At 42.9% G+C, this 27241-nt stretch overlaps 1 protein-coding gene and 1 long non-coding RNA gene across 4 annotated transcripts in view; one reads left to right on the forward strand and one right to left on the reverse strand.

Annotated features, from left to right (window-relative positions):
* Positions 1–27241, forward strand: part of LOC115092045 — a 298722-nt gene that overhangs the window by 119951 nt on the left and 151530 nt on the right. For 2 of the 3 annotated variants that reach the window (XR_003856889.1, XR_003856887.1), the window contains one exon: positions 10649–10709. The exons of the other annotated variant lie outside the window; for it this stretch is intronic. This is a non-coding gene — a long non-coding RNA (uncharacterized LOC115092045). The remainder of the gene's footprint in view (positions 1–10648; positions 10710–27241) is intronic. 3 annotated transcript variants of the gene reach the window in all.
* The window catches only part of CRYL1 (crystallin lambda 1), a 267609-nt gene that overhangs the window by 1733 nt on the left and 238635 nt on the right, over positions 1–27241 (reverse strand). The window contains exon 7 of the mRNA XM_029602510.1: positions 3292–3398. Within this exon, the coding sequence (XP_029458370.1) occupies positions 3292–3398 (107 nt within the window). The remainder of the gene's footprint in view (positions 1–3291; positions 3399–27241) is intronic.

The following is a 27241-nucleotide window of genomic DNA, read 5'->3' on the forward strand; positions in this document are numbered from 1 at the left end:
TTTTCTTTTTTAAAATAAAATGGCAACTTTATTGAATAGTGCCTTATCTTTACAGTACCACAGCAGACATACAAATGTTAAGATGTTCTTGTACTACAATTATAGAAAATACAGAAGGAATTTTTCTCCATTTACAGAAATATGCAATCACACGGTGCCAGAACCTTAATCTATGATATAAATAAGGACCTTCGTTTCCAGTTTTTATTTTATTTGTCCTAGGAATTTATCAGTCTTTAATACAAGAACAAAAATGAGAGAAATAAGTGGAAAAATGACTTATATTACTGGGTAAATATCACTTTTGCTCTTGCTGTAATGAGCACTGAAAAATTCCCAGAAAAATTAAATAAAAACAGAAAATGAAGGCCCTTTGATAAAGGGCATTATTTAAATTAGTACCCAATAACACAAACTAAAAAAACCATGCATGTAGGCAGCTTTTAAAATATGGTCGGCACATGTAAGCTTTATGGGCAGATTTTAAAAGGGTTACGCGCGTAATATACGCGCGTAACCCTTTTAAAAGCCCCCTGCGCGCGCCGAGCCTATTTTGCATAGGCTCGGCGACATGCGCAAGCCCCGAGATGCACGTATGTCCCGGGGCTTGAAAAAGGGGGCGGGAAGTGGGTGGGGAGGGGTGGTCCGGGGGCAGGGTGGGGGCAGGGCTGGAGCCTCCAGGCACGGCGGCCATTTGCCGCTGTGCCCGGGATCGCGGGCCGGCCGTTGCTGGCGCGCACAACCTACGCCTGCCCAGAGGCAGGTGCAACTTAAAAATTAAAGGTAAGGGGGGGTTTTAGTTAGGGTGGGGGGCGGGTTAGGTAGGGGAAGTGAGGGGAAGGAGGGGGGCGGAAGAAGGTTGTGCGGCTCGGCGTGCGCAAGTTGCACAATTGTGCACCCCTTTGCACGCGCCGACCCTGGATTTTATAACATGCATGCGGCTGGGCTCGCACGTTATAAAATCGGGCATAGATTTGTGCACACTGGGTTGCACGCACAAATCTACGCCTGCACGTAGTTTTTAAAATGTAGTCCTATATGCGTGTGCGTCTCCCAATTTTGGCGTGTTCTGGTCTTTTAAAATTCACGTTATAGAGAGCAACCAGCAAAACTTTTTTTTTTTTATAAGCACTGATTTAAGTAAAGATTTGCCAATATCGTACAAGCTGGCTTCTTCAGGGAGGAGCAGTTAGAACAAAAGTCAAACCTTTAGCTGGCAAACATCAGACATGCTGAAAAACATACTCAGGAGAAAACTGAAACAAAAATCTCTTTGCCTGACATCTCAGTTCTTTGCATTAAGCTTTGCAAACTGTCATGGAGTCATGGTGCTCTCTGAACGCCAGCTGAAAACAGCACCATGACTTCATGACAGTTTTCAAAGAATGGCAGACTGCAAACAGGGAAGAGGGATGGGTAGGGAGGAACTTGGTCAGATGACCCCTCTTTCAATCGCCCTGAGATCCCGAGAATGGGGCTTCTGCTGTCTGCTAGGCCACCATGGTGTTAAGTGGCACATCCCCTCCAGCCCTTTGGCTTAATGAAGCTACTGCTTGGGACAGCTATTACAGACAAACTCCCGCTTTTCTCATATTCAGTGATGCCAGTAACAATGCTGTTAAGTAACATACATCAGCAAATATAAGCAATTAAAACTAGAGTGTTTTTGGTGAACACCTTGTTTGTTGAAATATTGCATTGCCTGCCTCTTTGCTTTACTGCAGTCAAAATAGTATGAAGCCTTCCTGATGCAAAGCAACATATTGTTAATATGTTAATAGCTAGAATCTGGAAAATGTTCATTGGTTTTAAATTGTATTTAATGTTCATATAATATCATTCAAAGTCATGGTACAGTTCTTAGAAGATATGTAGGGAGCTTCTGAAATGAAATAGTGTGGCTTTGCTGAGAATCCTCAACAATTAAAATTAACATTCTCTAATGTTTTATTAAGATTTTAAATCTGAACTTCAGATAGAGAACAAATACAATGTCTGTTTTCTTGCCTGATGACAGAAATGTGAAATCAAAAGGACAAAGTCCAACATCCAGAAGTACTGAATCTAACTGTCAGGCACTAGGTTTTGTTCGGGGATAAAAAACAAAATGGGGCGGATTTTCAGAGCCCTGCTCGCCTAAATCCGCCCAAAACCGGGCGGATTTAGGCGAGCAGGGCCCTGCGTGCCGGTGAGCCTATTTTACATAGGCCTACCGGCGCGCACAGAGCCCCGGGACTCGCGTAAGTCCCGGGGTTCTCCGAGGGGGGCGGGCCCGGTCGTCGCGGCGTTTCGGGGGCGTGTCGGCAGCGTTTTGGGGGCGGGTACGGGGGCGTGGCTACGGCCCGGGGCGGTCTGGGGGCGTGGCCGTGCCCTCCGTACCCGCCCCCAGGTTGCGGCCCAGCGCGCAGGAGGCCCGCTGGCGCGCGGGGATTTACTTCTCCCTCCGGGAGGCGTAAATCCCCGGAGAAAGGTAAGGGGGGGTGTAGACAGGGCCGGGTGAGTGGGTTAGATAGAGGAAGGGAGGGGAAGATGAGGGGAGGGCGTTAGAGGATTCCCTCCAAGGCCGCTCCGATTTCGGAGCGGCCTTGGAGGGAACGGGGGTAGGCAGCGCGGCTCGGCGCGCGCCGGCTATACAGAATTCATAGCCTTGCGCGCGCCGATCCAGGATTTTAGTGGATACGTGCGGCTCCGCGCGTATCTACTAAAATCCCGCGTACTTTTGTTGGCGCCTGGAGCGCCAACAAAAGTACGCCAACGCGCCTTGTTTGAAAATCTACCCAATATGTATATATATATATATTTTTTTTTTTACCAATTTTTACTTAGAAATCCAAGAAAATGTATTTAAGATATTAAAAAGGAGTTTATTTCATTTGCATGTAACAGTATTTTAGCTGAGCTAGTGGCTTTGTAAACATGCTGGTTCATGATTTGTGCTTCCAGTTAAAATTAAAATACTCTTTTTTTCCATTCAGTCATTGATAACCAAAAGGCAAAGTTCCATGTATAGTTATAGAATAAACAAAAAAAATTACCAGTAATAATTTGAGAAGCCATTTATTATTATTAATTCATTTATTAAAAATAGCTCCTGGAATTTCCTGGGAAAGCTGATCCATAATGAAGCTTATTTTAAGCGAGCCATAATCCCAAAGTATTGCTTCACAATTCCAGTTTTAATCTTTAGATTAAACACTGGATAACTAATGATGCAATTCAAATATATGTTTGTACACAGAAGGAAAGTACAGAGGAGGTTATCATGATATCTTTCTAAACTTGGGTACACACCTGATCAATTTTCTGCTCAACCTCTCCTGAAAATTCTGGTACTGGCCCAAAGGATTGGACGACTCGTTTTATACCTTCACCATATCGCTCACAGTAAGATTTAAACCCTGAAAAACACATTAAAATAACACAAAAATCAAATGCATTTAGCAACACTTGTTGATCTACTATGGGGAGGTAATTTTCCAAAATCACTGACCTTTGTAAATAGCGATTTTGAAAAGTGCCCACCCTGTATACATGTACTTTAACCCACATTGAGCTGAGTGAGGCATTCCTAGGAGTGCAGTTAGGAAGAAGACTTCAAACACACACCTAGCTTTGGGGCGGATTTTAAAAGCCCTGCTCGCGTAAATCCGCCCGGATTTACGCGAGCAGGGCCTTGCGCGCCGGTGCGCCTATTTTCCATAGGCCTGCCGGTGCGCGCAGAGCCCCGGGACTCGCGTAAGTCCCGGGGTTTTTCGAGGGGGGCGTTTCGGGGGCGGGCCCGGGGGCGTGGTTTCGGGTCAGGGCGGTTCAGGGGCGTGGCCGCGCCCTCCGGAACCGCCGCTGGAGCGCGTGGATTTACGTCTCCCTCTGGGAGGCGTAAATCCAGGGATAAAGGTAGGGGGGGTTTAGATAGGGCCGGGGGGGGGGGGGTGGGTTAGGTAGAGGAAGGGAGGGGAAGGTGAGGGGAGGGCGAAAGGGAGTTCCCTCCGAGGCCGCTCCGAAATCGGAGCAGCCTCGGAGGGAACAGAGACAGGCTGCGCGGCTCGGCGCGTGCCGGCTGCCCAAAATCGGCAGCCTTGCGCGCGCCGATCCAGGATTTTAGCAGATACGCGCGTATCTACTAAAATCCAGCGTACTTTTGTTTGCACCTGGTGCGCCAACAAAAGTACGCGAAGGCGCACTTTTGTAAAATCTACCCCTTTGCTTTTTCAAAACTAACACATGAATTTTCAAAGGAGTTATGTGCATAAGAACATAAGAAATTGCCATGCTGGGTCAGACCAAGGGTCCATCAAGTCCAGCATCCTGTTTCCAACAGAGGCCAAAACTAGGCCACAAGAACCTGGCAATTACCCAAACACTAAGAAGATCCCATGCTACTGTTGCAATTAATAGCAGTGGCTATTCCTTAAGTAAAATTGATTAATAGCCATTAATGGACTTCTCCTCCAAGAATGTATCCAAACCTTTTTTTTTGAACCTAACTGCACTAACCACATCCTCTGGCAACAAATTCCAGAGCATTATTGTGCGTTGAGTGAAAAAGAATTTTCTCCGATTAGTCTTAAATGTGTTACTTGCTAACTTCATGGAATGCCCCCTAGTCCTTCTATTATTCGAAAGTGTAAATAACCGAGTCACATCTACTCGTTCTAGACCTCTCATGATCTTAAAGACCTCTATCATATCCCCCCTCAGCCGTCTCTTCTCCAAGCTGAACAGCCCTAACCTCTTCAGCCTTTCCTCATCGGGGAGCTGTTCCATCCCCTTTATCATTTTGGTTGCCCTTCTCTGTACCTTCTCCATCGTAACTATATCTTTTTTGAAATGCGGCGACCAGAATTGTACACAGTATTCAAGGTGCGGTCTCACCATGGAGCGATACAGAGGCATGACATTTTCCGTTCTATTAACCATTCCCTTCCTAATAATTCTTAACATTCTATTTGCTTTTTTGACTGCTGCAGCACACTGTGCTGATGATTTTAAAGTATTATCCACTATGATGCCTAAATCTTTTTCCTGGGTGGTAGCTCCTATTATGGAACCTAACATCATGTAACTACAGCAAGGGTTATTTTTCCCTATATGCAACACCTTGCACTTGTCCACATTAAATTTCATCTGCCATTTGGATGCCCAATCTTCCAGTCTTGCAAGGTCCTCCTGTAATGTATCACAGTCTGCTTGTGATTTAACTACTCTGAATTATTTTGTATCATCCGCAAATTTGATAACCTCACTTGTTGTATTCCTTTCCAGATCATTTATATATATATTGAAAAGCACTGGTCCAAGTACAGATCCCTGAGGCATTTACATGTGTAATATCCTGTTTGAAGCATGTAAATGCTTTTGAAAATCAGGCCCTTGGGGTAATTTTCAAAAGGATTTACCTGTGTGAATGTAACTACTATTGCAGCAATTTTCAAAAGCCATTTACCTACTTACACATGAATATCCTAAGAACAATTCAATGGTATATATTGTAGCAATTTTCAAAAGCCCCCTTATATGGGCAAACTGCTTTTACGTGTATAAAACCCAGTTTTAAGCATGTAAATGCTTTTGAAAATCAGGTGCACAGTGTGTTGTTTTTCAGGGCAAATATATCCACAGAAAAAGAAGATACAGATCTTAGTGGCTACCTTTTCTCTAGGTAGTTTTCAAAGGAAAATACGTACGTATGTTCCCTTTGGGGTAGATTTTCAGAGCCCTGCTCGCCTAAATCCGCCCAAAACCGGGCGGATTTACGCGAGCAGGGCCCTGCGCGCCGGGAAGCCTATTTTACATAGGCCTCCCGGCGCGCGCAGAGCCCCGGGACTCGCGTAAGTCCCGGGGTTCTCGGAGGGGGGCGTGTCGGGGGGGCGGGCCCGGTCGTCGCGGCGTTTCGGGGGCGTGTCGGCAGCGTTTTGGGGGCGGGTACGGGGGCGTGGCTACGGCCCGGGGGCGTGGCCGCGCCCTCCGTACCCGCCCCCAGGTCGCGGCCCGGCGCGCAGGAGTCCCGCTCGCGCGCGGGGATTTACGCCTCCATCCGGGAGGCGTAAATCCCCCGACAAAGGTAGGATGGGGGTTTAGACAGGGCCGGGCGGGTGGGTTAGGTAGGGGAAGGGAGGGGAAGGTGAGGGGAGGGCAAAGGAAAGTTCCCTTCTTGGCCGCTCCGATTTCGGAGCGGCCTAGGAGGGAACGGGGGTAGGCTGCGCGGCTCGGCGCGCGCAGGCTATACGAAATCGATAGCCTTGCGTGCGCCGATCCAGGATTTTAGCCGATACGCGCGACTACGCGCGTATCTACTAAAATCCAGCGTACTTTTGTTTGCGCCTGGAGCGCAAACAAAAGTAGGCTGTTCGCGCTCGTCTGAAAATCTACCCCTTTGAGAACTGGTGCAAAACCCAAGGGTAAAAAGTACATAGTTTTGAGGACTTCCGGTTATGCCCTAATGGAAGAAGCTGTGAGCGGCTGAGCTCCTGTCATTTCTGAATATTTTTTTACCTTAACTCCCTTTTTTGGCCACAATCTTTCTACATGTCTGCTCCTAAGGATTCAAGTCAGAGTTCTTTTCCGGTTCTGTGGGCCGATCGTAGCTCTAAGTTGAGAAAGATGACAAATAAGAAATTGGTTGACGCTGATAACAGGGCCATGGCCACTGCTTCAGAAGATGAGTAGGAAACATTGCTCATTGAGGATGGTGAAGAAGATGACCACACTTCTAAGCTGTTGGCGTCATTTGCAGCAAAAATTACAGCCCGATTAGACACTAGATTGGGTATTGTGGAAAAAAATTGCTCAACTTTTGGAATCCATTAAAGATAACTCAGCTCAGATTAAAGAAGTGGAGGGGCGAGTATCTGACTTGGAGGACTCGCTAATTTGTACGAGCTAAAGTGGATAGCCAAAACAACTTACTATCAACTCATGCACGAATACAGAAAAACCATCCTTATCACTAAACGAGAATACTACTCTAAAAAGATACATGGTTTCCAATACAACCCCAAGGCCCTCTTTACTTTGATCACTGGCCTTACCAACTCCTCCACAATGCAACCCCAATCTCCCACCTCTAAGAATCGCTGCAACGAACTGGCACAATTCTTTAAAAATAAAGTCTCCTCCCTTACCGCACAATTTGCCCCTAACTCCAACAGCGTGATTCTACCCGCCTTCAACTTCTCGGCTTCCCTGTCTACTTTTGACCCATCCTCCTCCCTGGAAATAGAAAATATCCTGAGAAAGATGAAACCCTCCTCCCATCCCTCTGAAACCATCCCATCCAAACTTCTTCTTTCCATACCTCTGTCCGACATTTCCAACTGCTCCCTAGAACAGGGCACGGTCCCCAACATTCTCAAACAAGCGGTAGTTAAACCCATCCTCAAAAAACCTAATCTTGATCCCTCCACCCTCTCCAATTTCAGACCCATTTCCAATCTCCCCCTCTTGGCTAAAATCCTAGAAAAGCTAGTAAACGCTCGCCTCTCTGACTACCTCTCGAACAACACAACATTCTACCCTCCACGCAATATGGTTTCCGAAAGCATCTGAGCTCGGAGACCTTACTACTTTCCCTAACTGACACCATAATCAAAAAAACTGATACTGGTACTTCTTATCTCCTTGCTATGTTGGACATCTCTGCGGTGTTCGACACTGTTAACCACACCATCCCTATCAACATCCTCAGTAGTATTGGTATTACTGGAACCGCACTCTCCTGGCTTAAATCTTACCTACAAAATCGTCATGTCACAGTCCTTGCTGATAACAATGAATCTGATGCTATTAGTTTGGATCAGGGCGTTCCCCAGGGCTCCTCACTTTCCTCTACCCTATTCAACATTTACATGCTTCCCCTCACCATCCTCCTCACCAACCTTGGTATCAAGCACTTCATCTACGCAGATGACGTGCAAATTCTCTTCCCCTTTTCTGCCTTACCGCCATCAACAAACTCCTCACAGACATGCACCTTGCCCTCAACCCTCAAAAAACAGAACTCCTCATCATTTCCACCAAACTTCCTTTTCCATCTGTTCCCCTCGCCTACTCTTCCACTATCTTCTACTCGCACACCCGTAACCTGGGTGTTCTTCTCGACAACCAACTCTCCTTCCAACCCTTCATCAAGTCTATCTTAAGTGACTGCTATTTCAAGCTACAAACTATCAAAAAACTCAGACCCCTACTGCATTTCTCCGACTTTCGCACAGTACTTCAGTCTATTATATTCTCCAAAATAGACTACTGTAATGCTCTCCTCCTTGGCCTCCCCTCCATGCACACTAAACCTTTGCAACTCCTACAGAACGCCACAGCACGTATTCTTTCAAACACTAAAAAAAGAGACCACATCACACCAACTCTTATCGAGCTTCACTAGCTACCAATACAATCGCGTATCCTTTTCAAAACACTATCCCTCATCCACAAAAGCATTACAAATGAAAACCTCCATTGGCTCTGCCCTCCCCTCCTTCCTCGCACCTCCACAAGACCCACTCGTCCCGCCCTTCAAGGAACACTCCGCACTCCCTCTATCAAACCCTACAAACTGATCTCCACAATGAATAGAGCTTTTTCCCTTGCTGGCCCTACTCTTTGGAACGCCCTCCCTCCAGATCTGCGCACAGAGACATTCACACCTAAATTAAAAAAAAAACTAAAAACATGGCTTTTCCTACAGGCCTACCCGTCTTCTAATCCCACCATATGATTGATATCTGAAATCTCTGTGAACAGTCACTGATTATTTTTGTAATTTAGTTTTCCTCTTTTGTAAATTGGTTTCTTGTTTCTCTTTTAATTATAGTTACTGTTCCATGTAAAGGCCTTGCCTACAAGTTCCAAGTTATTTGTAAACCGATACGATGTGCAAACGGATGTCGGTATATAAAAAAATGCCAAATAAAAATAAATAGGGCTGCCTTTGTTAAATTAGACAACCTTGAAAATAGGTTGCAAAGAAATAATACCTGAATCGTGGGACTGCTGGAAAGGAGTGAGGGCATTAACCCGGTTCTCTTCGTGGTGACCTGGCTTCCTGAGCTTTTGGCCTGGATTCATGCAAAAATGGTGCCATTAAAATAGACCGGGCCCATCAATCATTAGCCCCGGTCACAGCACAAGGAAGATGATCCCGGGCTCTGATTGTGCGCATTCATAACTCCAGTGATAGGCAGTTAATCTTGAAAGCTGCGCGAAAGACAAGCTCCCTGTCTTATAAAGGGGGGAAAATTATGATTTTTCAAGATTACTCTATTGAGGTGCAGAAGCAATGGCAAGCACAAGGAGCAATTAAGCGTGAGTTGCAAAGTATGGGAATTTGCTACTCTATGTTGTACCCTGCAAAGTTGAGGATGGTGCTGGAGAATAAGGCACCAGAAGTAGAGCAGTTGCCGGCGAACTATAAAAAGAGCTCTTCTGGCTCTTAATTCTTTAGCCCTATACTTAATGTGTCACTTTGTGTTCTTTGTGGCCTGCACAACCTGACGAGAGCGGCCTGGTAAGGAATGATGGGCGAAGGGAAGTTTCTATCATCACTACGCATTTGATTCATATGCCCTCCAGAATTGTTTTGCCAGTTGAATTTGGTGGCTTTCCTATGACTGACAGTGTTTTTTTCTTGTTGCTTTGTTTTTTGTTTGTTTTTTGTTCTTTTTATTTTTCTGGGTCTTGATTTGGTTCCCACCCAGAAGATGCTTGGTCTTGGGGGTCAAGGGTTTAGTGAATGGAGAGAGGGAATAGGTATGGGATTCATTGCCTTGTATGACGGGGTTTGGGTTTATGTACCTTTTAGTGGGTGGGTTAGATGGTTTAGGGTCCCTTGGGGATTGTCTGGGGGTTGGATCTGTTTGGAAAATATTAGCTATGGGCTTAGGTTTGTGGGATTTGAAGTTGGGTGAAAACTGGTATATGGGACATCCTCCTATGGGGCAATGTGGGCAAAGTATAGCTATGGAGACTATTGTCAATGGGTGGCGTTATGTTATCTGTTTGAGGGTAGATCTAGTTTGGGTAGGAAATGGCCTTTTGCATTATGTATGGCAGGAAGCTTATTTTCTTAAGGAACAATGAGGGTTATTATATGTTTTTCCCTTGAATATGTGAGGAATCTGTTCACCCATTAAAAGAAAGTGGATCTTGCAATCTGCATGTGAACAGAATACTCAGAACCTTCTATAGTAGGAAACCCATTTGACCAATGCTGAGCATGAAAATCTGAAAGGGGGGTGGGTGGGCAGCATATATTATGCTTCTTACAACCCATGGAGCAAAGGGGTTATTGGTCTCTTTGATAAAAACTTTCCTGTTATGGTGCATGGCTCTTTCTCTGATCCTGGAGGTCGATATGTAATCTTAGATTGTTTCCTGAACACTATCAGGTTTATCTTACCTAATGTGTATGGCCCCAATCAGGGGCAAGCTGCCTTTTATAAACAGTTGTTCTTGCCACATTTGGGTTTTACTGGTTGCTGATGGAGTGCGATTAGAACACATGTATGAATTTGGTGCTGGATAGTTCTTTTGGTTTGGGTGTGGCTTCACAGCAGCACTTGGGTCATAAGCAGCTGTTAGATACTTATCATTTGCTCAATGTATGGCGGCAGCAGAATGCTTTAGACCGAGACTATGCTTTTTTTTCCCCTAGACATAACTCCCATAGTCACCTAGATTACTTTTTGTGCTCACCGAACTTCCTGAAACATATGGTAAGTAGTGAAAATCTTCCTTGTGTAACTTATTTATTTATTTGCTTTTCTATACCGATGTTCCTGTAAAATATACATATCACAACGGTTTACAATATAACAACAACTTTCACTCTGGGCGATACAAAGAACAGAGGTGGAATAACACTCAGGCCGTCCGGCTTCACTTGGTGGTTGAACATATCTCTACTTGGGGATAGGGAGTTTTCTGGTCTGTTGCGTGATACGATTTCCCAGTTTAATACTCATAACCCGGATACTGAATACTTGCCTCTATTGCAGTAGGAAACCTTTAAAGCTGTTTTGAGAGGCAAAATTATTGAATACGCCAGTCACATCTGTAGACAAAGGGATAAACAACTTATGCTTCTTCAAAATCAGTTGGTGCACCTCCCTGCTTTCCATAAACAGAGTTGTTCGATATGCGTTTATAAAAAGTTGGAAGCAGTTCAGAAGGAGATACAAACCCTGGAAATGCATAAGATAGAAAGAGCTATGCGATATACTTGTCTACGATTCTATGAATACGGAGACAGACCAGGGTTTTTTTTAGCTCATATGGTGAAAGAACGGCAATATAAATCTCATATTGCGTCCCTTAAAACGTCTAATGGGAACATTACGATTAATCCTGGTGAGACTGAGCAGCTCTTTATGCAATATTATTCTCAGTTATACTCCCCAGCAGCCCGCAGTAGTAGAAGGAAATATTCATGATTTTCTCTCTAGCTTGAATTTGCCAGTATTGCCAGAGACTCAGAGAGAGGCTTTGGTGGCACCTATCTCAGTTCAGAAGATATGGGATACAATTAAACCTTTGCCAGGTGGGAAATGCCCAGGGCCTGAAGGTTATACCATTCATATTTATAACACATTTTTGATGGGCTTCATGCCGTTCTTATTTAGTCTATTTAATTCAGTAGATGAAGGTCAATTTTCCCTCGGTAATTTGGGTGATACTTTTGTTTCTTTATTTCACAAAGGGTAAGAGTGCTGGTGATGTAGTTCTTATCAGCCTATATCTCTGCTGAATTCAGACCTGAAAATACTTGCTAAGGTGTTGCAGATGAAGCTTGAGAACTGTTTGCACAACTTAAATCACTGTGACCAGACAGGCTTCATTAAAGCGAGTTCGTCAATGTCTAACACTAGACGACTATTCAACATTATACAGCTGGCTGAGAAGTCTGGGGTTTCAGAAGTAGTCACTTCTTTAGACACAAAAAAAGCCTTTGACTGACTTTCATGACAATTTTTATTTGTGGTGTTTCAGAATTCCAAAATACTTGAATGCTTTATTGCTTGTTGAAATAGCCCATGGGACGCATCAAGGGTGCCCCTTATCCTCGCTCTTATTTGATTTGGCAAGTGATCTGGCTGAAGCGGTGTGGAAGAATAAGGATATTTGTGGTGTTACTTTGGGTAAAAGGGAACATCGCATTTCTCTATATACTGAGGATGTTCTTTTATATTTGATGGATTTGCATCAGTCTGGACCAGCTTTGATGCAGCTTCTGCAACAATATGGCAGACTGGCAGGTTATAGGGTTAATTAGGACAAGTCTGAGCTTCTCCTTTTGAGTTCTAAGGTCGCTGTTCCGATTTGTTTTTCCGATTTCAAGATAATTTGGGTATATGCGAGCCTAAAAATCACAATAGTCTAAACTATGGTAACAATGAGGTACTTGCAGCTAAGATAAAACAGCTCTTGATTTCTTGGATGGGCTTATCCATATATTGGGCGGGCTGGATCAACTTGCTTAAAATGAGTATTTTGCCAAAATTGTTATATTTATTTCAACATGTTCCTTGCTTTAAAACTCTTTGATGATATACATGAGACTATAGCTATATTTAATTTGGTGAAATAAAAGTCTAGAATCCAGCTCAGCCAGCTATGGATGCCTAAGTTGCAGGGTGGTATGGCTCTTCCCAATTTGAAATTATATCACTGGGCTTCACTATTATTGTGTCTTAAGGTTTGGCTTGGACTTTGTAAAGATTCATGGATCTCATTGGAAAGATTACAATTGGATGTTATTGACTTATCTTTGTTACCGTTTTTGCCATCGACCTCTCTGATCAGATGACAAGTGACTAGAAGTAGTTAATTCCTGGCTCATGCGCTTGATGTGTGGAGCCAGGTTTTGCAGTTTTTGGATCCGCAGAATACCAATGTGCTTTTAGTATCCCCTATCTATGGTAATTCACTGATTTCAGGCTTGACTTTTTTGCTGGCCTTTAAGGGATGGCATGCTAATGGACTAATCAGTATTGCCCAATTATGGAAAGAGGGTAAGTTTGCTTCATTTGCTTCTCTGTGAGGAATTTGATTTAGATGTGGGAGACCATAGTCATTATTTACAGCTTTGGGAGGCATTGGCTTCTTGCTTTGATATATCTGTGCCAATTTGTCAGGTGAATGGACTCTTCACTTACCTGGGTGATCCTGAATCACAAGCAAAAGGAATTTCTTTAATGTATTGGGGAATTTTAAAGGGTTAAACTAGGGTCAGATACTTCCTCTCAGTTAATGGACGCTTAGAATGATGATCTTGGGGTTTCTTCGGACGCTCGTGCATAGAAGGATATTTGGGTAGTGGCACATCGTAGTTCAATTTGCCAAAAACATGCGGAGTTGATGGTGAGATTATTGCATAGTATGTACCATATCCCTGCCTTTTTTGCAGCCATTTATCCTTATCTGAACCCAGAGTTTTGGTGAGGTTGTGGAGGTATTGGATCCTTCTTCCATATGTGCTGGCAATGCCTAGAAGTTCCGAAGTTCTAGGCTGGTGTCACTCAAGAGTTGGCTGATATTCTTAATTTTCAAGTGAATATTACACCACTAATCAGACTACTGGCTAGCTCTGGTATGCTGGTTTCTTTTAGATGTTTAATCGGTCAGTTGTTGCTGGCTATTCGCTTTACAATCGCCACTTTTTGGAAACAGACTCCCTACTTAAAACATTGGAGAGCCCAAGTCCAGGAGGTGGCTAACATAGAACGCTTGTAGTACACAATTAGAAATGAACAATTTAAATATGATCATATTTGGAAAGCATATCATACTTATCAAGACAGTATTACTAATGTGTAATTGCTCTTTATGCATTTAGCTTCACTTTGCTCTATGTGTAATTACTGTACCACTGTACCTGAGTTGTTTATATACTATTAGACTATGCACTGTTTGAATAATTGATTTTGTTGTATGTATGCCTCTATTAATGCATAAATAAAGAGTTTAAAAAAAAGTACATAGTTTTGAAAATTGTATCAAATTAACTACCATATTTGTTTTCAACACAGATTTTGATTAAAATGTGGCATGCACAGTATTAATGAATTATGAAAGCAAAGGGAACATAAACCATATTTTGCAATGAACCACCATTCACAATGCAGTAGTTCGAAACAATGTACTACTTCCTATCCTTTAAAAAAATGTTTTTTCTTGTTCATCTTTTAAATAGCTGAACAATATGACTACTTTACTTTTCAATGAGTGAATAGCCAGAAAAACAATACTTTAAAAACTGAATTGATAATATTGCTAAAAAGTCAAATTTTTAATTCATGTGATTTATGACGTTACTAGATTTGGTATATGAAAGGCATCCAGAATTACTCACATTTATATTTATTTATTTATTTATTTATTTGTTTGTTTGTTTGTTTGTTGAGTTTTATATACCGTCATTCGGTAGAGCCATCATAACGGTTTACAAAAATATACATTTTTCTTAGCAGTTGTGTAACAGAAAAAACAATGTGAACAATATCAGACATAAGCATATCAAGTCCAGAGAGCATTATTAGGTTGGAAGAGGAGGGTATGCAGTTCAGGGTGAAGAGAATGTATTAAGAGGTTTATAACTGAGAGTTCAGTTGAGAGTTGGAATGATCAGACGTCTGAGGGTCAGTGTAGAATTTGTGGAACATTAGTGTTTTTAGGTCCTTTTTGAATATTTTTAGGTCGTGTTGGGTTCTCAGGAATTTAGGTAGGGTGTTCCAAAGTTTAGGTGAAGCAATCACTGTCCTTTCACTCTTTAAGATAGCTGGCTATATTCAATAGTGCATCTGCACCACTGGCTATCTCTCCAAAGTTAGCTGGATAAGATTATTCAGTCAACTTTGCAATCTGGCCAGTGACAGAATATTATTATCCTCTTATTAATTAATTTTTAAAGCAATTATGCATGTAAAAATGACTTGTACATGTATATGTGCAATTTTACAAAAAGGGCAACATAATGCATTTGCAAGAAAATGCACACATGAATATGTAATTGGGGTGTTTTGAGGCATTGTTTGCAATTTTGTGCATACTTTACTATTTTATAAAGAACATACATGCAAATGTCAACAAGAATGCACAAACACTTTTACTACAGCTATTTTATGCACAAAATTCAAACATGCATTCTCTTTTTAACTTGGTGTTTGGAAAACATATCATACTTATCACATCTTCTGATGTGCGTGGGTGTTTCTCATGCACATCAGAAGATGGAAGCGGCCCAGCATGCTGTGAACGGAACCTATCCCACTCGTGGCAGAAGATGAAGGAGGGCCAGCGTGCCTTGAGTGGAGCCCATCCCACTTGTGGGCATCTGATCCATGTTCTTTTAAAAATAAAATTTGATTTTTTTTTTCACCAAACGTGATAACTTTCTGCTGAAAAGTTTTCTAAGTCCAAAATCTGGATGAAGCAAAGCTAAGATAAGAAATTTACTTTACCATGATGAGAAGTTCTAAAATATCAAGAACTTTCAGAAGCTATAGAGATATGGCTTATAAACTCACCATCACATGTAGCAAATTTCTGCTTGCAAAAAATACATGGCCAGAAAGTTTATGTCCAAACATAGATACCACCAGGAGCTTTATATAGCAACCTCCAGCCACTATGGCTATGAAACTGTAATGTGTAGCCAGATGCGACAGCCACACCTTCGCCAGCCTCCCCTTACCCCTAAGATGCCAACGACACTGCCACCGCCATCTGATGCTCCTTAGGTGCGCGCATGTGTGCACTCACAGCACTTACTGGCCACACGGCAAGAAAGCTCCTTCGGCACACAGATCTGACATCAGCGAGCCCAGGGGATTTAAGCCTCACTGCTGACACAGCCAAACAACCCAGCAACAGGTTGTCCTGCTCCTGCAGAGCTAGTTGCCGTGGATCTTGCCTTTGCCTTGCTCCAGTCGTGCCTTTGCCTTGTCTTGGCCCTGTCCTTGCTCCTGTTCTACCTTGCCTTCCTTTCCTTCCACCTGATCTGACCTATTGCCTATTACCGATTTTGCCTGATTGCCGTCTGCCCTGACCTATTTTTGATTATTGACTGCACCTTTTCTGCCTGTGTCGACCTTCGCCTGCCTTCCGACTTCGTCTGTCACTCGCACCGCCCCCCTGGCTGTGGACACTCACTTAAGTCTTGCCGGCCTCAGAACCCAAATGTTCAACCTGAGGGGAAAGAGTCCGGTATAGGTGAAGCCTTGTCCCCGTCCCAGCCCAGAGCATGTCTACCTGTTGTTAGCGTGGGCACAGTCACACCTACATCCTGGGCAGTATCAACTTTGCCTCAGTCCAAAGGACTCACCTCTGTGACAGAAACTGCCTGTTCTATGATAGATGAAGGTGGAGGTGAAGTCTTTATATAAGGGCTACATGGCACAAATTGATGCCTTAAAGATACAGCAATTTCTTTTACAGTCAATTGAATCATAGCAATGGTAGTTGAAGATACAGTTGACATGATTCAACTGATGTGAAAATGTACTAAAGATCTCCATGGGATAGTGATGATTTTATTGCCTGCTTCCACTGACAGTAAGTTTCTAAGAACTATCTGGGTCATTTGACTAATACAGCAATTTGAACTAAAGCGTTTATGCACCTGTTTAGGAAACTGTCTCAATTAGTACATCTGTTTATTAATATTAGAAAACTAAATGAATGCTTAGCTGCACAAAAAAATACTCTTTAACTTAAGGAGGAGGAGAGTAAGACATTTCTCTATATTGACAGCTGCCAGTTGATTCAAGTATATGAACTTGGCTCTCCAACGACGTCAGAGCCCCTGGTCCACATTCAAAAGACTGTCATGAGATATCTATGTCTAATAGGGAAACTGAGAGCACTGAAATGCAAATAAAGATTAAATGTGTTTCTAAAACCGTGCCTAGACTAATGGCCTTCTCCCAGGTCTTTTCCCTCCCACTCCATCATCATGTCTCTTCTCCTGTCTGCACCATGCCCACGGACACCTCCCGGGTCCTCCCTGCACGTTGTCAGCCCGTCCCTGCCCTAGCCTCTTTTGGCTGGTCTGGGGCCCAAGGATGGTAGCGATAGGAGGGTAAATCAGTGTAGGATCAGTCAGGAGGTGTGCGCTTTCAGGATTCAAGGCAGCTCTGCCCCTGGTACAGGTTTTCTTGGTAATAGGCGGCCTGTGCGGGAGCAGGTGGTGAGGCCACCACAAGGCCTGTGAGCATGTGTCCGCTGATGGCCCTGTGCTGACTTTTCTTCCAATTGCTGTTGCGGGTGATCAGCTGGTCTGGAGCAATGGGACAGCAGGCCATCAGGGCCCCCCTTCTTCCTTCTTCCCTCCTGCATTGTCTGCTTATACAGAATGTTTGTCACTGGTCAGCATGCACACAGTTTTCATTTTTGGGCCCTCTTTCTGGCTCTGGCCGGGGAGGATCATGCCTGTGTCAGGCACTGGATATTTCAAAGTCTCCTTCTATATAATGCACACAACTATGCTGGCAATTTATTCTATGCTGGTTCTAGCTGGGCTACAAATCCAATATTTTCAGGATGCAAAATGGTCAGAAAATACCTATCTAGAGAGAAAAAACTGGTAGATGTGGATATACTGAATAGTTTTCAGTTGATAACTTGTGAAAGAATGAAGTTACAACATACATTTGTATATATATATCTTACTGGCAGAAAAGAAATGAGCAGTATATGTAAGTAGAATATACACAAGGACATTAACACAATAGTTTAATTAGAGAAAATCTCAAACAGTATGATAAATATTTACTTTCACAACAGAGTTTGCCAATGTTTCAAGTTGACAGTACCATGCCAATTCTTCAAAGGTCTAAATCCGAGCTTTAGAGCATATCAACACTAGAATCAACTCACACTACTATCAGGTTATATCCATTCGATGTTCTAATAGTGCTTTCCTTGTTAAAATAAATAAGATAGTCTTCTTTCCTGCCTCATCAGCCATGCACCATTCAGCACTCAGGTTTCTGAATTCTCTGGTGGCTTTCAAATGGGATTTTTTTTTTCTTTTTTCTGTATTCAGGATTCTGGCCAGAGTTTCTTCTCCTACCGAATTACCTAGTAGCCTGACACATTCTTGAGCACTTATATAAATGAATAAGAGAATGTTAAAGTAAATTAAATAAGTTTTCTTAACTGAAGAGTTCTCCTTAGACAGCATAGTATGTGGGTGATGTCATTCAATGGCACTAACACAGACTCAGCTCTCAAAGGCTTGTAAAGACTTTATTGAGCATGCATGGGATTTGCTGTGTGAGCACAAAGCCTCATTAGCCCCTAAGGGGTAGATTTAAAAGGAGCGCGCATGTGTCCATGTGTGCGTAGCTCCCGGCGCGCGTACTTGCACGCACCAATTTTATAACATGCGCGCACCGGTGTGTGCATGTTATAAAATCCATTGGCCGTGGGCACATGCGCACCGGATTTTAAAATCCGCATGTGTGGGTGGTGAGCTCAGGGAGGGTAAATTTTAGTAAATTATGTGCGGCGATGCAATCGGCCTTCCCCAGTTCTCTCCCAGTCCAATTAAGGAGCAGACTGGAAGGGAACTTTCCTATCCCTAACCCTTCTCTTCCTACCTCTTCCCCTTCTCACCCCAACCCCTAACCTAACTCTATCCCCATTTTTTTGTTTTTTTTACTTACTGCTCAGTTGAAGCAGAAGAAACTTCCACGCGAGGGCCAGCTTCCGGCGCGTGCTTCCCTGGAACAGCAGCTAATGGCTGCTGTCCCGCTCCACCTTGCCCCTCCCCACCCAGACCATGCCCTCCTGGCCCGCCCCTTTTTCAGGGCCCGGCACTTGTGTGAGTATCGGGACTTATGCGTGTGGCCGGGCCCTTTTGAAAATGCACACAGTGAATGCAGGGCCCGGCCACACATGTAAGTACAGTAAAATGTGCCCGATAGTCACTTCCAAAGCTGATAGTCGGCCCTACAGGGAGGTGGGAGGGTATTGAAAATAGCTAATTCATTTTGCTGTCTACGGAGAACCCTGTTTCCAGATAAGCAAAGTTGCTTTCTCCATCAACAAGCAGGCATGAATTAGCCATTACACGTGGGGAATTGCAAGCTGAGGGTTGCAGTGGCAGAAGCATTTACTTAACGATAACTCGGCCCCACGAAATGGAGAATTAATTACTGGATAAACAGTTTACTGTCTCCTCATGACGTGCTGTCCAGACATAGTGGGACAAGAAAGTGTGAACAGATAACTAAGTAGCAGCTTTTGTAAATGTCTTCAATAGAAGTAGCCCTGTGATGAACCACTGAAGTCATCATGGCCTTCACTTGATGAGCCCTGCCCAAGTCTGCAATCCATAAGCCAGCCAATGCATAACACACACTATATAATTCCCTATACAATTGGACAAAGATTGTTTGGAAACTGCCCTTCCCAATCTATTCAGATCAAAGAACACAGACAGTCGAGAAGCTTAAGGGGAGGTTCAGTCCTCTTTAGGTAATATGCTAGGGCTTTCTTACAGTCCAAGGAGTGAAGAGCCTGTTTTCTGTGCGCATGTGGTCTTGAAAAAAATGAAGGCAGCACAATAGCTTGATTAATGTGGAATGCAGATACCACTTTGGAAAGGAACTTGGGGTGGGTTCATTCTATTATGAAAAACTGCAGGTTTTGTGAATATGAAACCACAGCTTGAAACTTGTGTACACTTTGGGCCTGATTTTAAAAAGCATTTACTCGAGTAAAAACCAGGTTTACTGGAGTAAATTCACTTTACTTGAGTAAGTGGGTTTTTGAAAATTGCTACAATATATGCCATTGACTTGTCTATAGGATTTACTCACATAAGTGCACTTTACTTGAGTAAATGGCTTTTGAAAATTGCTACAATAGTAGCTACATTTACGCATGTAACTCCTTTTGAAAATTACCCCCTTTGTGTCAACATGATGGCCACAAAAAACAAAACTTTCCAGGTAAGAAACCTGATGTCCACCAACTCGAGCAGTTTGAATGTTTTGATGAATTGAGCTAGGACTACACTGAAATCCCAAGAAACTGGAGGTTTACTGACCAGTGGTCTGGAATGCCATAATCCTTTCATGAATTTGGATACCAAAGGGTGGAGAAAGATTAGAGCCCCTTCCACCTGCTGATGATAAGCCACAATGGTACTGAGATAAACCTTGCCTGAAGAGGTATTAATGCTTGAGGATGAGAAAAAGAACAGATAATGAAGCAAGTCCATTGGGCCATAGGAGAAGGAATCAGATTGGTTCCACACCAAGTTGAGAACTTCTTTCACTTGATTGCTCTGGAACGCTCTACATTATGACATCTGTGCAGAAGATAATTTCATGAAGTTCCATACAGCAATGAAATCCTGGTTACTCTCTCAGGTTTATGACTGTTAACAAGTGGAAGCTGGATTTCTCCTCTGGGCCTTATTTGTTTTTTAATTTTTAATTTATTCATTTTTAAATATACTTCAAGATTTAACGTGAATGGGAAAACACTAAGACAGTGAAGCATACATATGAAAATATCAACAATAAAAAAACATAATTCTCCTGTCTCACTACATTCTAAGTCCTCAATAAAGAAGATCCTAACACAACTGAAGGGAAAAAAAGAGAAGGGAATGATATCCCAATGTCAGTATATAAAGAAAACTAGGAACAGAGGATATTTTTTAGCTTATTCAGATTATGACTGGTATTCTGAGGCATTCTCAGATAGTAGAGGGGGCGTATCCGCTGACTGAGGGAGTTTGTCACTCAGAAATGAAACAAGCTATGAGGAATGGAAAAAAACATAGGAAATACTCTGATATTTTATGACTTTTACAGGAGAATTAGAGAACAAATAAAGCACCCAATTCCAAAACTCGAGGTCTTAACAACAAAAATTTCCTCCTCTTCCTCTGAGTTTGTCTAGATATATCTGGAAAAACTTGAATTTTAAGGCTCAAAAACAATTCCAAATGAAGACGAAAGAAAAGCTTTAGAACCTACTCTGTATCTGATTCTAAGAGAAAAACAACCACTAAAGTAGTGGAGTGACTATATCAGACACTGAGGATTCCAAAATTGTAGGTAAATTTAAGTTAGGTGGTCTAATCAGAGACAACACTTGCATGTTCTTATCCATTAGTGGGGGTTTTTTTTAATAAGGTGGTAAATAGCCCTCAAAGTAATAGGCAAGTTGGCTCAGCATGTCTTTAGGGGGTATAGCAGGATCCTTAGGAAAATTAATAAACCGAAGGTTTTCCCCCCTAGCTTGCTGGTTTTCTTTGAATAGATTTTGCTGCAAGGCAGTATTACTAGCCACTTCCAGTTTAAGAGAAGTATTTAATTATTTTAGAGATTTTCTATCTGATGCCAATAACTTTACTCAAATTTCCAAATCATTCAAATAACGAACCACAGGGCTTAAATGAGCAGATATATTATTATCCAAAGTCTTAATAGCTTCCCAGATAGTTTCAAGAGAAAAGGTAGCAGGACTTACCAGAGGTAAGGATTGTAAAGTTGCACCAATTCAGCATTTTCCTCCTCTCTACGTCGAACTGCCTCTCTCTCAGACAGCTGCCCTTTGATGCCGTAGATGTAATGCATTTCCAAGCCAACTTCTGCTAGACTCACGGTCCCAGAGTGACTTGACTTAGCCATCGCCACATCATCGGCCTGCACCGAGTATCGTTGCTCCTCCAGCATCAGGTTCTGGGCAGGGTTCGAAGATGCAATCGGATCGACCGAGAACAGAGATAGCATTGAGTCAGGGAGAGGATCGAGTTCCGCTCCTTTTCGAGACCTCTCCAGTGACTCCACTCCTGGGATAGAGATGCCCAACTCACGCAGACTTCCATAGGGCCGGTAACGGGGCCTGGGAAGGAGGCAACTGGGCTTCTCACTCCCTGGCTCTCCATTTGTGGGCAGAATGCAGCATATTCACAAATGAGAAAATTGGTAAGAGGACGCCCTTATCTGTGAGTTACTGATGTAGACATCTTGGATCCTCCAGGTGCCCTCTGGGCCTTATTTTATATGCTGCAATAAGCACCTTTGCAGTCTAATTATCTTAAGCAATGGAAAAATAAAAGGGCCTAGTAAAATTTCCTATGTTAATGTGTGTACCTTAGAAATATACATCTGTGTAAATATACGAGGGTAAGTCAGTAAGTAAGTCACAAATCTCTCTACTAAGGTAATAAAAACATATATCTGTAATGTTGTCATATTCCATAGATGGCAGCACCTTAGAAGTGCTTATGTACATAAATAGTTATTTAAACTGTGCATGCACAGGGGCTGTGTACACAAGGAAAATGGCTGCCGTGTTGACAGATTGTACGGTCGAAGAACAACGTGCTGTTGTCCGATTTTTATGGGCTAAGGGCTTAGTGGCAAAAGACATTCATAAAGAAATGTATCCAGTATATGGAGAGAAATGTCTGTTGCGTAAAGCAATTTATAACTGGACCGATAAATTTGCACAAGGACGTGCCAACGTGAATGACGAAACCAGACCTGGTCGACCTGTAGAGACTGCGACAGAGGCAACTGTGAAGCAGGTTGAAGAGATGGTTCGCGCTAACCGGAGGGTAACAATTGACGAAGTTGCCAAAGAAATTGGGTGTTCTCACGGATTAGCATATTCCTTAGTGCACGATGCATTGAACTTCGCAAAGTCTGTGCAAGATGGGTTCCCAAACAGCTGACCGAAGACAATAAGAACAACCGGATGGGTGTCTGTTTGGAAAATCTCTGCCGTTATGCAAACAAAGGTGAATCAATGATGGCACGTATTGTTACTGGTGATGCAGTGGAAGCATCCACTATCACCAACACTGAGAAAGTTCAAGCTTGTGCCTTCTGCAGGAAAGGTGATGTTGACTGTGTTTTGGGACCGAGATGGGATACTCTTAACCAGTTTTCAGAAGCGTGGTGAATCTGTTAATTCGGCTTCCTACTGTGCTACTCTATTAAAGCTTAAAGGAGCTATTCGTAGAAAACGCCCAGATCCGGAAAAAAGAGGAGTGCTGATTCTTCATGATAATGCCAGACCACACACTTCGAATGAGACTCGTCAGACAATTGCGAACCTGCACTGGGAAGTTCTTGAACATCCACCATACAGTCCGGATTTGGCACCCAGCAATTTTCACTTGTTTGGCAAACTGAAAAGCCATCTCGGTGGTAAACATTTCACCAGCGATGAAGAAGTGGAACAAGAGGTGAAGCGCTGGTTACGATGCCAGCCAAAAGACTTTTACACAGAAGGTTTTGACCAACTTTTCAAACGCTGGGACACATGATAAGGCCCTTTGCCCTTATCATGTGACAGGGCAAAGGGCCACCGGCGCCATTTCTCAATGCAGCGGTGGCCAGAGAGCGGGAGGAGATCACGTCGGGACCCCCCCCCCCACTGGACCCCAGGTAATTTAAAACATTTTGGGGGGTTCGGGAGGGTGGGGGATTTGTTTTAAAGGTTCGGGTGGGTTTTAGGGTTTTTTTTGGTGTGCCGGTTTTCCCGCCCTCCCCCGATTTACGATTTTTAACGATTTTTAGAAAAAAAAACAACTCGACGATCAGATTTCCCTCCCCCCCAGCCAAAATCGATCGTTAAGATGATCGATTACACGATTCACACCTCTATATTTTTAGCAGAAATCAGCATATCTTCCACCTACTTCAGAAGAAGCAGAGAGGAGGTTACTGTGTGTTCAACATCCATGTCATGAGAGCCAGAGATGGAAGGTTGGGATGGCAGAGACTGCTATTTTCCTGTGTGATGAGAGTTGGCGATATTCTCAATGGAATCAGAGATTAAACCGATAAATGAAATATGGAAACCACACTGGTCACAGCCAAGCTGTTGCAATGAAGATTATACCCATCTTGTCCCAAAGGACCTTCTGGACAGTTCTGGTGATTAGAGGAATTGGTGTGTGTGTGTGTGTGTAGAGTTCAAGTTGGGCAGAAAAGCATCGAGAATTGATCTGTAGCTGCTTGGATACATGGAGAAGAACAAGTCATCTGCAACTCTTTGATCCAAGGACCACTTGTACAGTTGTGGCATTCTGCTGAGGTAGTCTGCTAATGTATTCTGGATTCTCAGAAGATAGGTCACCTAAAAATGGCCATTGTGATGTCCTGCCCATGACCAGTTTGGATAGCCTCCTGGCAAAAAACAAAAGAGCCCATACCTCCCTATTTGTTTATATAGAACATGGATTGTAAAGAATTTGGTGGTCTGTCTAGATTAAGATTCACAAAAGAAGATGAGAAGAAGCTCTCAGAGAATAGTGAATTGCTTGCTGCTCTAGATGGCTGATTTAAAGAAGACTCTATGGGAGACTACATCCTTGGGTCCACATAACATAAGTTTGCACCCCACACCCCTTAGTGGAGGAATCGGTACACATATTAGAACATAAGAACATGAGAAGTTGCCATACTGGGTCAGATAAGGATCCATCAAGCCCAGCATCCTGTTTCCTACAGTGGCCAATCCAGGTTACAAGTACCTGGCAAGTACCCAAACATTAAGTAGATCCCATGCTACTAATGGCCAGTAATAGCAGTAATAGCCAGTAATAGCAGTAATCAAGCCAACTTGATTAATAGCAGTTAATGGATTTCTCCAGGAAATTATCCAAATCTAACTACCCTAACCACATCCTCTGGCAACAAATTCCTGAGCTTAATTGTGTACTGAGTGAAAAAGAACTTTCTTAGATTTGTTTTAAATGTTCTACTTGCTAACTTCATGGAGTGTCCCCTAGTCCTTCTATTATCTGAAAGAATAAATATCCGAAAGAGTAAACAAAGAGATTAACATTTACTCGTTCTAGACCTCTCATGATTATATAGACGTCTAACATATCCCCTGTTCAGACATCTGTTCTCCAAGCTGAACAGTCCTAACCTCTTTAGCCTTTCCTCATAGGGAAGCCGTTCCATTCCCTTTATCATTTTGGTTGCCTTTCTCTGTATCTTCTCTAGTGCAACTTTTTTGAAATGTGGTGACCAGAATTGTACACAGTACTCAAGATGCGGTCTCACCATGGAGCGATACAGAGACATTATGACATTTTCTGTTTTATTCACCATTCCTTTCCTAATAATTCATAACATTCTGTTTGCTTTTTTGACTGCCGCAGCACTTTAAGCCAACAATTTCAATGTATTATCCACTATGATGCCTAATCTTTTTCCTGGGTGGTAGCTCCTAATATGGAACCTAACATTGTGTAATTATAGCATGGGTTAGTTTTCCCTATATGCATCACCTTGCATTTGTCCATATTAAATTTCATCTGCTATTTGGATGTCCAATCTTCATTTGATGCTATGATACTTTAGTAAGAGACCAACCTTTAGAACTTTTGGAATGATCCACACTGAAGGGATGCTCTCATCCTGGAAGAAACAGAGATTTGGTGGGATAAAGTTTGAAAGAACTGATATTATTAGCTTTGCAGTCACCTTTGGAGACCTCACATGTGTGGAAGAGTCAGAGGTACCACATGCACAGCATCTCCTATGTGACCAGAAGGACCAGGACCAACTTTATTGACCCTCAGCCCTGTTGAAGGAAACCCTTACTAGGTCCATCATCAACGTGGCCCTTTTGACAGGGAGAAATACTTTCTTCTAGAATTATTCTCTCCAGGCTCTGATGAACAAAATTATTTCAGCCAGAAATAGATTTGACTTGGCAAAGTTGACTAGGAAACCCAGGTATGGAGATGGATGGACTTTTTGAGGGACTCCAGAATACCTTACAGAGATGGACCCATCACCAAGCAATTGTCCAGATATGGGAATATGCTGACTTTCTGCCGATGAAGCTGTGCCACTTCTACCAGAATACATTTTGTGAATACCCTTAGCGCCACTGAGAGGCTAAAGAGGAACACCTTATATTGGAAGTATTCATCCATCATCATGAACCTCAGAAATTTTCAATGGGAATGTGTGCAAAAAACATATTTTAAATTCAATGCACAAAATCAATCTCTCAGTTGAATGAAAGGGGAATCGTATGGAGCAAGTTCATCTTGAACCTCTCCCAAACCAGCAACTTGTTCAGTCTGCTTAAGTCCAGTATAGGTCTCAAATCCCCTGATTTCCAGGAAATTGGATAGTACCATGAATCTAATCCCTGGCCTTGCTCCTGGGAGAGTACAGATTCAACTGCCTTCTGAGTGAGGAGAGACTTCAGTTCCAACTGCAGTTGGGCAGACTGAGAAGAGCTGGATTTGAAGACAAATCTGTTGGATTGGAGGAGGGCAAAAGAAAGCTAAACAGTAGTCATATGTCACCATTTGTCTTGGTAATCTGAAGCCACACTGGAAGGAAGGACTTAACTCTTCCTCTCACCAGATGAGGCAGGGAGACTGGTCATAGAATTGTCAAAAACAGATGCCTGGTTTAGGCTGCATCTGCTGCTCAGCCTTGGGCTGATGCCTTTTCCTCTGTTGATTTTGAACAGGTAGCTGCTGTTGCTGAAGAGTAGGAAGAGCTCAATGCATCATTTGGTCTTCTTTTTTTTCTTGTTTCCCCATCAGCTGATGAATATGTGAAAACTTCATGCACATTCATGCAGTGGTGTTGACTCTACATTTCAGATGATGTTGACTCTACATTTCAGATCACTAACCTTCCCCTTTTCCATGGGGGGGAAATCACTGCTCCTGCCGCATGGCAACTCTGGACTGTATCTGGTCACGTCTTGACCAGCACTGTCTTGCCATATCAGCAATTTTCTTACTTTCAGAGGCTTCCCCCCCTCTTCCATTGGGGTGGTTTATTGTTCCAGTTTGATGAACTGTCCTTGGACAGACTGTGTTTTCTGCTCTAGGGGATTAAGTTATTTTGAGTTTCTGCCCTGGCTATGCTAGGGCCACTTATTTTTTTATTTAGCAAGGATCAACAAGTTGATCTGATAGCTAGATAGCATTGTTATGCTGGTCAAAGTTCTTATCTTGTTTCTCTCTACTGAGACAGTGTTTCTTTGCTGGAACATATGTGTCAGCATCCATCTTTTAAAGTCTGTGTTCCTCTGAGGTCAGTATTTTGTTGCATACAGTGGTAGAATATCTGGTATCTCCCTTACATATCCTAACTGCCAGGTTAAATCTGGAAGATTTTACGGTATCTTATTTCATTTTTGCAGTGGGAATTTTGACATGCCAAAGCCAGTGTACACCAAGGTTTGAATTTGACCATTCATGGACAATGATATTTTATCCCATATTTTT

This window comes from Rhinatrema bivittatum, chromosome 5 (assembly GCF_901001135.1).
Source record: "Rhinatrema bivittatum chromosome 5, aRhiBiv1.1, whole genome shotgun sequence".
In the NCBI taxonomy this organism is placed as follows: domain Eukaryota; kingdom Metazoa; phylum Chordata; class Amphibia; order Gymnophiona; family Rhinatrematidae; genus Rhinatrema; species Rhinatrema bivittatum.